This window comes from Scyliorhinus torazame, chromosome 22 (genome assembly GCF_047496885.1).
Source record: "Scyliorhinus torazame isolate Kashiwa2021f chromosome 22, sScyTor2.1, whole genome shotgun sequence".
Taxonomy (NCBI): domain Eukaryota; kingdom Metazoa; phylum Chordata; class Chondrichthyes; order Carcharhiniformes; family Scyliorhinidae; genus Scyliorhinus; species Scyliorhinus torazame.
In genome coordinates, this window is record NC_092728.1 from 1,249,700 (window position 1) to 1,263,736 (window position 14,037).

The following is a 14,037-nucleotide window of genomic DNA, read 5'->3' on the forward strand; positions in this document are numbered from 1 at the left end:
CCGCATCAAACACTCCCAGGACAGGTACAGCACGGGGTGAGATACAGATGAAAGCTTCCTCTACACTGTCCCCATCAAACACTCCCAGGACAGGTCCAGCACGGGGTTAGATACAGAGTAAAGCTCCCTCTACACTGTCCCCATCAAACACTCCCAGGACAGGTACAGCACGGGGTTAGATACAGAGTAAAGCTCCCCCTACACTGTCCCCATCAAACACTCCCAGGACTGGTATAGCACGGGGTTAGATACAGAGTAAAGCTCCCTCTACACTGTCCCCATCAAACACTCCCAGGACAGGTACAGCACGGGGTTAGATACAGAGTAAAGCTCCCTCTGCACTGTCCCCATCAAACACTCCCAGGACAGGTACAGCACGGGGTTAGATACAGAGTAAAGCTCCCTCTACACTGTCCCCATCAAACACTCCCAGGACAGGTACAGCACGGGGTTAGATACAGAGTAAAGCTCCCGCTACACTGTCCCCATCAAACACTCCCAGGACAGGTACAGCACGGGGTTAGATACAGAGTAAAGCTCCCTCTACACTGTCCCCATCAAACACTCCCAGGACAGGTACAGCACGGGGTTAGGTACAGAGTAAAGCTCCCTCTACACTGTCCCCATCAAACACTCCCAGGACAGGTACAGCACGGGGTTAGATACAGAGTAAAGCTCCCTCTGCACTGTCCCCATCAAACACTCCCAGGACAGGTACAGCACGGGGTTAGATACAGAGTAAAGCTCCCTCTACACTGTCCCCATCAAACACTCCCAGGACAGGTACAGCACGGGGTTAGATACAGAGTAAAGCTCCCTCTACACTGTCCCCATCAAACACTCCCAGGACAGGTACAGCACGGGGTTAGATACAGAGTAAAGCTCCCTCTACACTGTCCCCATCCAACACTCCCAGGACAGGTACAGCACGGGGTCAGATACAGAGTAAAGCTCCCTCCACACTGTCCGCATCAAACACTCCCAGGACAGGTATAGCACGGGGTTAGATACAGAGTAAAGCTCTCTCTACACTGTTCCCATCAAACACTCCCAGGACAGGTACATCACGGAGTTTGATACAGAGTAAAGCTCCCTCTACACTGTCCCCATCAAACACTCCCAGGGCAGGTACAGCACGGGGTTAGATACAGAGTAAAGCTCCCTCTACACTGTCCCCATCCAACACTCCCAGGACAGGTACAGCACGGGGTCAGATACAGAGTAAAGCTCCCTCTACACTGTCCCCATCAAACACTCCCAGGACAGGTACAGCACGGGGTCAGATACAGAGTAAAGCTCCCTCTACACTGTCCGCATCAAACACTCCCAGGACAGGTACAGCACGGGGTTAGATACAGAGTAAAGCTCCCTCTACACTGTCCCCATCAAACAATCCGAGGACAGGTACAGCACGGGGTTAGATACAGAGTAAAGCTCCCTCTACACTGTCCGCATCAAACACTCCCAGGACAGGTACAGCACGGGGTGAGATACAGATGAAAGCTTCCTCTACACTGTCCCCATCAAACACTCCCAGGACAGGTCCAGCACGGGGTTAGATACAGAGTAAAGCTCCCTCTACACTGTCCCCATCAAACACTCCCAGGACAGGTACAACACGGGGTTAGATACAGAGTAAAGCTCCCTCTACACTGTCCCCATCAAACACTCCCAGGACAGGTACAGCACGGGGTTAGATACAGAGTAAAGCTCCCCCTACACTGTCACCATCAAACACTCCCAGGACTGGTATAGCACGGGGTTAGATACAGAGTAAAGCTCCCTCTACACTGTCCCCATCAAACACTCCCAGGACAGGTACAGCACGGGGTTAGATACAGAGTAAAGCTCCCTCTGCACTGTCCCCATCAAACACTCCCAGGACAGGTACAGCACGGGGTTAGATACAGAGTAAAGCTCCCTCTACACTGTCCCCATCAAACACTCCCAGGACAGGTACAGCACGGGGTTAGATACAGAGTAAAGCTCCCTCTACACTGTCCCCATCAAACACTCCCAGGACAGGTACAGCACGGGGTTAGATACAGAGTAAAGCTCCCTCTACACTGTCCCCATCAAACACTCCCAGGACAGGTACAGCACGGGGTTAGATACAGAGTAAAGCTCCCTCTACACTGTCCCCATCAAACACTCCCAGGACAGGTACAGCACGGGGTTAGATACAGAGTAAAGCTCCCTCTACACTGTCCCCATCAAACACTCCCAGGACAGGTACAGCACGGGGTTAGATACAGAGTAAAGCTCCCGCTACACTGTCCCCATCAAACACTCCCAGGACAGGTACAGCACGGGGTTAGATACAGAGTAAAGCTCCCTCTACACTGTCCCCATCAAACACTCCCAGGACAGGTACAGGTACACTGCACTGATTAAATGCGTGAGTAGTGTGTGGTGGGCGGGTTGAGGGAGGGACGGGTCTGTCCCCCGCAGGTTGACTGACTGTACCATGGGCTGGTGAATGTTTCTGCACCGTTCACTGACAGCCGTTATCGCTGGTTGGTTTTGCTTTGAACATTTGTAACCGCGTCCCAGTTTCCTTGCATTGAAAAAAGCGACAGATGAGATTCGAAGGTGAGGAAGTTGGGAACAAGACTACGAAAAGAAAATTTGGCAAATACATATTTATAGATAGCACCCAGAGAGATTGGCGTGGACTGCGTTGGAGTGTTTGGCGCCAGCCACGCAGGCCCACCCCTCTAATCCAAAGTGATGTCCACGTTGACGGGTGAGTTTGCCCCCGAGCTGCCATTGGCTCCTCCGGCCTCCTTGCCCTCCTTCTTGCCGCTGTACTGCCCGATGAATGAGCCGTCCTCGTTGAACTGCACATCCACGCTGCCCCCATACTCCACCAGACTGTCATCGCTGCCCAGGGGCTTGATCGGCTGGCCCAGCGAAGGCTGGCTGCCCTCGAACGGCTTCTCCTCCTGGTCGTTGTCACTGTAGAGGAACGTCGGGAATGTTAGCGAGCAGGAGAGGGTGAGATTCGACAAACCCGCCCCGAACACCCACCCCTTACACAGCACCAGGCCCATTCGGCCCCTCTCCAGCCTGTTACACAGGAAGAGGAGGAGGCCCATTCGGCCCCTCTCCAGCCTGTTACACAGGAACAGGAGCCCATTCAGCCCCTCTCCAGCCTGTTACCCAGGAACAGGAGGAGGCCCATTCAGCCCCTCTCCAGCCTGTTACACAGGAACAGGGGGTGGCCCATTCAGCCCCTCTCCAGCCTGTTACACAGGAACAGGAGGAGGCCCATTCAGCCCCTCTCCAGCCTGTTACACAGGAACAGGAGGAGGCCCATTCGGCCCCTCTCCAGCCTGTTACACAGGAACAGGAGCCCATTCAGCCCCTCTCCAGCCTGTTACCCAGGAACAGGAGGAGGCCCATTCAGCCCCTCTCCAGCCTGTTACACAGGAACAGGAGGAGGCCCATTCAGCCCCTCTCCAGCCTGTTACACAGGAACAGGAGGAGGCCCATTCAGCCCCTCTCCAGCCTGTTACACTGGAACAGGAGGTGCCCATTCAGCCCCTCTCCAGCCTGTTACACTGGAACAGGAGGAGGCCCATTCAGCCCCTCTCCAGCCTGTTACACAGGAACAGGAGGAGGCTCATTCAGCCCCTCTCCAGCCTGTTACACAGGAACAGGAGGAGGCCCATTCAGCCCCTCTCCAGCCTGTTACACTGGAACAGGAGGTGCCCATTCAGCCCCTCTCCAGCCTGTTACACTGGAACAGGAGGAGGCCCATTCAGCCCCTCTCCAGCCTGTTACACAGGAACAGGAGGTGCCCATTCAGCCCCTCTCCAGCCTGTTACACTGGAACAGGAGGAGGCCCATTCAGTCCCTCTCCAGCCTGTTACACAGGAACAGGAGGTGCCCATTCAGCCCCTCTCCAGCCTGTTACACAGGAACAGGAGGAGGCTCATTCAGCCCCTCTTCAGCCTGTTACACAGGAACAGGAGGAGGCCCATTCAGCCCCTCTCCAGCCTGTTACACAGGAACAGGAGGAGGCCCATTCGGCCCCTCTCTAGCCTGTTACACAGGAAAAGAAGGCCCATTCAGCCCCTCTCCAGCCTGTTACACAGGAACAGGAGGAGGCCCATTCAGCCCCTCTCCAGTCTGTTACACAGGAACAGGAGGAGGCCCATTCAGCCCCTCTCCAGCCTGTTACACAGGAACAGGAGGAGGCCCATTCAGCCCCTCTCCAGCCTGTTACACAGGAACAGGAGGAGGCCCATTCGGCCCCTCTCCAGCCTGTTACACAGGAACAGGAGGAAGCCCATTCAGCCCCTCTACAGCCTGTTACCCAGGAACAGGAGGGGGCCCATTCAGCCCCTCTCCAGCCTGTTACACAGGAGCAGGAGGAGGCCCATTCAGCCCCTCTCCAGCCTGTTACACAGGAACAGGAGGAGGCCCATTCAGCCCCTCTCCAGTCTGTTACACAGGAACAGGAGGAGGCCCATTCAGCCCCTCTCCAGTCTGTTACACAGGAACAGGAGGAGGCCCATTCAGCCCCTCTCCAACATGTTACACAGGAACAGGAGGGGGCCCATTCAGCCCCTCTCCAGCCTGTTACACAGGAACAGGAGGCCCATTCAGCCCCTCTCCAGCCTGTTACACAGGAACAGGAGGAGGCCCATTCGGCCCCTCTCCAGCCTGTTACACAGGAACAGGAGGTGCCCATTCAGCCTCTCTCCAGCCTGTTACCCAGGAACAGGAGGGGGCCCATTCGGCCCCTCTCCAGCCTGTTACACAGGAACAGGAGGAAGCCCATTCAGCCCCTCTACAGCCTGTTACCCAGGAACAGGAGGGGGCCCATTCGGCCCCTCTCCAGCCTGTTACACAGGAACAGGAGGAAGCCCATTCAGCCCCTCTACAGCCTGTTACCCAGGAACAGGAGGGGGCCCATTCAGCCCCTCTCCAGCCTGTTACACAGGAACAGGAGGAGGCCCATTCAGCCCCTCTCCAGCGTGTTACACAGGAACAGGAGGAGGGCCATTCAGCCCCTCTCCAGCCTGTTACACAGGAACAGGAGGGGGGGCATTCAGCCCCTCTCCAGCCTGTTACACAGGAACAGGAGGAGCCCATTCAGCCCCTCTCCAGCCTGTTACACAGGAACAGGAGGAGGCCCAATCAGCCCCTCTCCAGCCTGTTACACAGGAACAGGAGGAGGCCCCATTCAGCCCCTCTCCAGCCTGTTACACAGGAACAGGAGGAGGCCCATTCAGCCCCCCTCCAGCCTGTTACACAGGAACAGGAGGGAGCCCATTCAGCCCCTCTCCAACCTGTTACCCAGGAACAGGAGGAGGCCCATTCAGCCCCTCTCCAGCCTGTTACACAGTAATAGGAGGAGGCCCATTCAGCACCTCTCCAGCCTGTTACACAGGAACAGGAGGAGGTCCATTCAGCCCCTCTCCAGCCTGTTACACAGGAACAGGAGGAGGCCCATTCAGCCCCTCTCCAGCCTGTTACACAGGAACAGGAGGAGGCCCATTCGGCCCCTCTCCAGCCTGTTACACAGGAACAGGAGGAAGCCCATTCAGCCCCTCTACAGCCTGTTACCCAGGAACAGGAGGGGGCCCATTCAGCCCCTCTCCAGCCTGTTACACAGGAACAGGAGGAGGCCCATTCAGCCCCTCTCCAGCCTGTTACACAGCAACAGGAGGAGGGCCATTCAGCCCCTCTCCAGCCTGTTACACAGGAACAGGAGGGGGCCCATTCAGCCCCTCTCCAGCCTGTTACACAGGAACAGGAGGAGCCCATTCAGCCCCTCTCCAGCCTGTTACACAGGAACAGGAGGAGGCCCATTCAGCCCCTCTCCAGCCTGTTACACAGGAACAGGAGGAGCCCATTCAGCCCCTCTCCAGCCTGTTTCACAGGAACAGGGGGAGCCCATTCAGCCCCACTCCAGCCTGTTACACAGGAACAGGAGGAGGCCCATTCAGCCCCTCTCCAGCCTGTTACACAGGAACAGGAGGAGGCCCATTCAGCCCCTCTCCAGCCTGTTACACAGGAACAGGAGGAGGCCCATTCAGCCCCTCTCCAGCCTGTTACACAGGAACAGTAGGAGGCACATTCAGCCCCTCTCCAGCCTGTTACACAGGAACAGGAGGAGGCCCATTCAGCCCCTCTCCAGCCTGTTACACAGGAACAGGAGGAGGCACATTCAGCCCCTCTCCAGCCTGTTATACAGGAACAGGAGGAGGCCCATTCAGCCCCTCTCCAGCCTGTTACACAGGAACAGTAGGAGGCACATTCAGCCCCTCTCCAGCCTGTTACACAGGAACAGGAGGAGGCCCATTCAGCCCCTCTCCAGCCTGTTACACAGGAACAGGAGGAGGCCCATTCAGCCCCTCTCCAGCCTGTTTCACAGGAACAGGAGGAGCCCATTCAGCCCCACTCCAGCCTGTTACACAGGAACAGGAGGAGGCTCATTCAGCCCCTCTCCAGCCTGTTACACAGGAACAGGAGGAGGCCCATTCAGCCCCTCTCCAGCCTGTTACACAGGAACAGGAGGAGGCCCATTCAGCCCCTCTCCAGCCTGTTACACAGGAACAGTAGGAGGCACATTCAGCCCCTCTCCAACCTGTTACACAGGAACAGGAGGAGGCCCATTCAGCCCCTCTCCAGCCTGTTACACAGGAACAGGAGGAGGCCCATTCAGCCCCTCTCCAGCCTGTTACACAGGAACAGGAGGAGGCCCATTCAGCCCCTCTCCAGCCTGTTACACAGGAACAGGAGGAGGCCCATTCAGCCCTCTCCAGCCTGTTACACAGGAACAGTAGGAGGCACATTCAGCCCCTCTCCAGCCTGTGACACAGGAACAGGAGGAGGCCCATTCAGCCCCTCTCCAACCTGTTACACAGGAACAGGAGGAGGCCCATTCAGCCCCTCTCCAGCCTGTTACACAGGAACAGGAGGAGGCCCATTCAGCCCCTCTCCAGCCTGTTACACAGGAACAGGAGGAGGCCCATTCAGCCCTCTCCAGCCTGTTACACAGGAACAGTAGGAGGCACATTCAGCCCCTCTCCAGCCTGTGACACAGGAACAGGAGGAGGCCCATTCAGCCCCTCTCCAGCCTGTTACACAGGAACAGGAGGAGGCCCATTCAGCCCCTCTCCAGCCTGTTACACAGGAACAGTAGGAGGCACATTCAGCCCCTCTGCAGCCTGTTACACGGGAACAGGAGGAGGCCCATTCAGCCCCTCTCCAGCCTGTTACACAGGAACAGGAGGAGGCCCATTCAGCCCCTCTCCAGCCTGTTACACAGGAACAGGAGGAGGCCCATTCAGCCCCTCTCCAGCCTGTTACACAGGAACAGGAGGAGGCCCATTCAGCCCCTCCGTCTAGGGTGAAGCATTGGGTAATTTGATGCTAGCGCGAGGCTGCAGAAGGAAAGGTCAGGCACTCCCCAGACATTCCACCATCACAAAAAAATCTCAAAGTGCATCGTAATCAATGAAGTAAAATATCGAAGTCTTGTGAGTTAATAAAACAGCGAACGAGACAGTCAATGACAGGGTAACAGTCTCCCGGCAACAACATTGTCACAACAAGCAGACCATCCAATCAGAGACATCGTAGCTGGGACATAAATACTGACCCCAGGACAACGGGAGAATCCCCCCCCCCACCCCACCCTACCCCTCCCACCCCACCCTACCCCCTCCCCACCCCACCCTACCCCCCCCACCCCACCCTACCCCCCGCCTCGCCCCCCCTTTCCCCCGCCCCCTTCCTCGCCCCTCCGCCCTTTCCCCTGCCCCCTTCCTATCTCCCCCCCCCCCCACGCCCTACCCCCCTACCCCTCCATTCTTTCAATTGTGGCCACTGCTGTTTTTTACATGCAAATCACATTGTACATCCAACAGTGCAGCACTCCCTCAGTACTGACCCTCTGACAGTGCGGTGCTCCCTCAGTACTGACCCTCTGACAGTGCGACACTCCCTCAGTACTGACCCTCTGACAGTGCGGCGCTCCCTCAGTACTGACCCTCTGACAGTGCGGCACTCCCTCAGTACTGACCCTCTGACAGTGCGGCACTCCCTCAGTACTGACCCTCTGACAGTGCGACACTCCCTCAGTACTGACCCTCTGACAGTGCGACACTCCCTCAGTACTGACCCTCTGACAGTGCGGCGCTCCCTCAGTACTGACCCTCTGAGTGTGCGGCACTCCCTCAGTACTGACCCTCTGACAGTGCGGCGCTCCCTCAGTACTGACCCTCTGACAGTGCAGCGCTCCCTCAGTACTGACCCTCTGACAGTGCGGCACTCCCTCAGTACTGACCCTCTGAGTGTGCGGCACTCCCTCAGTACTGACCCTCTGACAGTGCGGCACTCCCTCAGTACTGACCCTCTGACAGTGCGGCACTCCCTCAGTACTGACCCTCTGAGTGTGCGGCACTCCCTCAGTACTGACCCTCTGACAGTGCGGCACTCCCTCAGTACTGACCCTCTGACAGTGCAGCACTCCCTCAGCACTGACCCTCTGACAGTGCGGCACTCCCTCAGTACTGACCCTCTGACAGTGCGGCACTCCCTCAGTACTGACCCTCTGACAGTGCTGCACTCCCTCAGTACTGACCCTCTGACAGTGCGGCGCTCCCTCAGTACTGACCCACTGACTGTGCGACAGTCCCTCAGTACTGACCCTCTGACAGTGCAGCACTCCCTCAGTACTGACCCTCTGACAGTGCGGCACTCCCTCAGCGCTGACCCTCTGACAGCGCAGCACTCCCTCAGTACTGACCCTCTGACAGTGCAGCACTCCCTCAGTACTGACCCTCTGACAGTGCAGCACTCCCTCAGTACTGACCCTCTTACAGTGCGGCACTCCCTCAGTACTGACCCTCTGACAGTGCAGCACTCCCTCAGCGCTGACCCTCTGACAGTGCGGCACTCCCTCAGTACTGACCCTCTGACAGTGCAGCACTCCCTCAGTACTGACCCTCTGACAGTGCAGCACTCCCTCAGTACTGACCCTCTGACAGTGCGGCACTCCCTCAGCGCTGACCCTCTGACAGTGCAGCTCCCTCAGTACTGACCCACTGACAGTGCGGCACTCCCTCAGTACTGACCCTCTGACAGTGCAGCACTCCCTCAGTACTGACCCTCTGACAGTGCGGCACTCCCTCAGTACTGACCCTCTGACAGTGCGGCGCTCCCTCAGTACTGACCCTCTGACAGTGCGGCACTCCCTCAGTACTGACCCTCTGACAGTGCGGCACTCCCTCAGTACTGACTCTCCGACAGTGCAGCACTCCCTCAGTACTGACCCTCTGACAGTGCGGCACTCCCTCAGTACTGACCCTCTGACAGTGCGGCGCTCCCTCAGTACTGACCCTCTGACAGTGCAGCACTCCCTCAGTACTGACCCTCTGACAGGGCGGCACTCCCTCAGCACTGACCCTCTGACAGTGCAGCACTCCCTCAGTACTGACCCTCTGACAGTGCGGCACTCCCTCAGTACTGACCCTCTGACAGTGCGGCACTCCCTCAGTACTGACCCTCTGACAGTGCAGCACTCCCTCAGTACTGACCCTCTGACAGGGCGGCACTCCCTCAGCACTGACCCTCTGACAGTGCAGCACTCACTCAGTACTGACCCTCTGACAGTGCGGCACTCCCTCAGCACTGACACTCTGACAGTGCAGCACTCCCTCAGCACTGACCCTCTGACAGTGCAGCACTCCCTCAGTACTGACCCTCTGACAGTGCGGCACTCCCTCAGTACTGACCCTGTGAGAGCAGCACGGTGGCGCAGTGGTTAGCATTGTTGCCTCATGGCACCGAGGTCCCAAGTTCGATCCCGGCTCTGGGTCACTGCCCGTGCGGAGTTTGCACATTCTCCCCGTGCTTGCGTGGGTTTCACCCCCACAACCCGAGCTAGGTGGTTAAGATGTGTCTGAGAGTGTGTGTGTGCCTGAGTGTGTGTGACACTCTCAGACACACACACACACACTGGCAGACACACGCGCACACACTCAGGCGCGCACACTCTCAGGCGCGCACACTCTCAGGCGCGCACACTCTCAGGCGCGCACACTCTCAGGCGCGCACACTCTCAGGCGCGCACACTCTCAGGCGCGCACACTCTCAGGCGCGCACACTCTCAGGCGCGCACACTCTCAGGCGCGCACACTCTCAGGCGCGCACACTCTCAGGCGCGCACACTCTCAGGCGCGCACACTCTCAGGCGCGCACACTCTCAGACGCGCACACTCTCAGACGCGCACACTCTCAGACGCGCACACTCTCAGACGCGCACACTCTCAGACGCGCACACTCTCAGACGCGCACACTCTCAGGCGCGCACACTCTCAGGCGCGCACACTCTCAGGCGCGCACACTCTCAGACGCGCACACTCTCAGACGCGCACACTCTCAGACGCGCACACTCTCAGACGCGCACACTCTCAGACGCGCACACTCTCAGGCGCGCACACTCTCAGGCGCGCACACTCTCAGGCGCGCACACTCTCAGGCGCGCACACTCTCAGGCGCGCACACTCTCAGGCGCGCACACTCTCAGGCGCGCACACTCTCAGACGCGCACACTCTCAGACGTACACACAGACACACAAACTGGCTGACACACACACTAATTCATACATTGTCTTACCTCTCCAGTGATCTGATTGCAGCAGGAATGCATGAGAAAGGAAACAGAAAGAAACAGTAACTTACTGACCCTCTGACAGTGCGGCACTCCCTCAGTACTGACCCTCTGACAGTGCAGCACTCCCTCAGTACTGAGCCTCTGACAGTGCGGCGCTCCCTCAGTCCTGACCCTCTGACAGTGCAGCACTCCCTCAGTACTGACCCTCTGACAGTGCGGCGCTCCCTCAGTACTGACCCTCTGACAGTGCGGCACTCCCTCAGTACTGACCCTCTGACAATGCGGCGCTCCCTCAGTCCTGACCCTCTGACAGTGCAACACTCCCTCAGTACTGACCCTCTGACAGTGCGGCACTCCCTCAGTACTGACCCTCTGACAGTGCGGCACTCCCTCAGTACTGACCCACTGACAGTGCGGCACTCCCTCAGTGCTGACCCTCTGACAGTGCAGCACTCCCTCAGTACTGACCCTCTGACAGTGCGGCGCTCCCTCAGTACTGACCCTCTGACAGTGCGGCACTCCCTCAGTACTGACCCTCTGACAATGCGGCGCTCCCTCAGTCCTGACCCTCTGACAGTGCGGCACTCCCTCAGTACTGACCCTCTGACAGTGCGGCACTCCCTCAGTACTGACCCTCTGACAGTGCGGCACTCCCTCAGTACTGACCCTCTGACAGTGCGGCACTCCCTCAGTACTGACCCACTGACAGTGCGGCACTCCCTCAGTGCTGACCCTCTGACAGTGCAGCACTCCCTCAGTACTGACCCTCTGACAGTGCGGCACTCCCTCAGTACTGACCCTCTGACAGTGCGGCACTCCCTCAGTACTGACCCTCTGACAGTGCAGCACTCCCTCAGTACTGACCCTCTGACAGTGCGGCGCTCCCTCAGTACTGACTCTCTGACAGTGCAACACTCCCTCAGTACTGACCCTCTGACAGTGCGGCACTCCCTCAGTACTGACCCTCTGACAGTGCGGCACACCCTCAGTACTGACCCACTGACAGTGCGGCACTCCCTCAGTACTGACCCTCTGACAGTGCGGCACTCCCTCAGTACTGACCCTCTGACAGTGCGGCACTCCCTCAGTACTGACCCTCTGACAGTGCGGCACTCCCTCAGTACTGACCCTCTGACAGTGCGGCACTCCCTCAGTACTGACCTTCTAACAGTGCAGCACTCCCTCAGTACTGACCCTCTGACAGTGCGGCACTCCCTCAGTACTGACCCACTGACAGTGCGGCACTCCCTCAGTACTGACCCTCTGACAGTGCGGCACTCCCTCAGTACTGACCCTCTGACAGTGCAGCACTCCCTCAGTACTGACCCTCTGACAGTGCAGCACTCCCTCAGTACTGACCCTCTGACAGTGCAGCACTCCCTCAGTACTGACCCTCTGACAGTGCAGCGCTCCCTCAATACTGACCCTCTGACAGTACGGCACTCCCTCAGTACTGACCCTCTGACAGTGCAGCACTCCCTCAGTACTGACCCTCTGACAGTGCAGCACTCCCTCAGTACTGACCCTCTGACAGTCCAGCACTCCCTCAGTACTGACCCTTTGACAGTGCGGCGCTCCCTCAGTACTGACCCTCTGACAGTGCGGCACTCCCTCAGTACTGACCCTCTGACAGTGCAGCACTCCCTCAGTACTGACCCTCTGACAGTGCGGCGCTCCCTCAGTACTGACCCTCTGACAGTGCGGCACTCCCTCAGTACTGCCCTCTGACAGTGCAGCGCTCCCTCAGTACTGACCCTCTGACAGTACGGCACTCCCTCAGTACTGACCCTCTGACAGTGCGGCACTCCCTCAGTACTGACCCTCTGACAGTGCGGCACTCCCTCAGCACTGACCCTCTGACAGTACGGCACTCCCTCAGTACTGACCCTCTGACAGTGCAGCGCTCCCTCAGTACTGACCCACTGACAGTGCGGCACTCCCTCAGTACTGACCCTCTGACAGTGCGGCAGTCCCTCAGTACTGACCCTCTGACAGTGCGGTACTCCCTCAGTACTGACCCTCTGACAGTGCGGCACTCCCTCAGTACTGACCTTCTAACAGTGCAGCACTCCTTCAGTACTGACCCTCTGACAGTGCAGCACTCCCTCAGTACTGACAGTGCGGCACTCCCTCAGTACTGACCCACTGACAGTGCGGCACTCCCTCAGTTCTGACCCTCTGACAGTGCGGCACTCCCTCAGTACTGACCCTCTGACATTGCGGCACTCCCTCAGTACTGACCTTCTAACAGTGCAGCACTCCCTCAGTACTGACCCTCTGACAGTGCAGCACTCCCTCAGTACTGACCCTTTAACAGTGCGGCACTCCCTCAGTACTGACCCACTGACAGTGCGGCACTCCCTCAGTACTGACCCTCTGACAGTGCGGCACTCCCTCAGTACTGACCCTCTGACAGTGCGGCACTCCCTCAGTACTGACCCTCTGACAGTGCAGCACTCCCTCAGTACTGACCCTCTGACAGTGCGGCACTCCCTCAGTACTGACCCTCTGACAGTGCAGCACTCCCTCAGTACTGACCCTCTGACAGTGCGGCACTCCCTCAGTACTGATCCTCTGACAGTGCGGCACTCCCTCAGTACTGACCCTCTGACAGTGCGGCAGTCCCTCAGTACTGACCCTCTGACAGTGCCGCACTCCCTCAGCACTGACCCTCTGACAGTGCGGCACTCCCTCAGTACTGACCCTCTGACAGTGCGGCACTCCCTCAGCACTGACCCTCTGACAGTGCGGCACTCCCTCAGTACTGACCCTCTGACAGTGCAACACTCCCTCAGCACTGACCCTCTGACAGTGCGGCACTCCCTCAGTACTGACCCTCTGACAGTGCGGCGCTCCCTCAGTACTGACCCTCTGACAGTGCGGCACTCCCTCAGTACTGACCCTCTGACAGTGCGGCACTCCCTCAGTACTGACCCTCTGACAGTGCGGCACTCCCTCAGTACTGACCCTCTGACAGTGCGGCACTCCCTCAGTACTGCCCCTCTGACAGTGCGGCACTCCCTCAGTACTGACCCTCTGACAGTGCGGCACTCCCTCAGGACTGACCCTCTGACAGTGCAGCACTCCCTCAGTACTGACCCTCTGACAGTGCAGCACTCCCTCAGTACTGACCCTCTGACAGTGCGGCTCTCCCTCAGTACTGACCCTCTGACAGTGCGGCACTCCCTCAGTACTGACCCTCAGACAGTGCGGCACTCCCTCAGCACTGACCCTCTGACAGTGTGGCACTCCCTCAGTACCGTCCCTCTGACAGTGTAGCACTCCCTCAGTACTGACCCTCTGACAGTGCGGCACTCCCTCAGTACTGACCCTCTGACAGTGCAGCACTCCCTCAGTACTGACTCTCTGACAGTGCAGCACTCCCTCAGTACTGAGCCTCT

The 14,037-nt window shown here is 58.3% G+C and overlaps 1 protein-coding gene across 1 annotated transcript in view; it reads right to left on the bottom strand.

Moving 5' to 3' along the window:
* Positions 1–2,161: 2,161 nt before the first annotated feature.
* Positions 2,162–14,037, bottom strand: part of LOC140398878 (neural cell adhesion molecule L1-like) — a 199,023-nt gene continuing 187,147 nt past the window's right edge. The window contains exon 13 of the mRNA XM_072487822.1: positions 2,162–2,958. Coding sequence (XP_072343923.1) covers positions 2,718–2,958 — 241 coding nt within the window. The 3' untranslated portion in view covers positions 2,162–2,717. The remainder of the gene's footprint in view (positions 2,959–14,037) is intronic.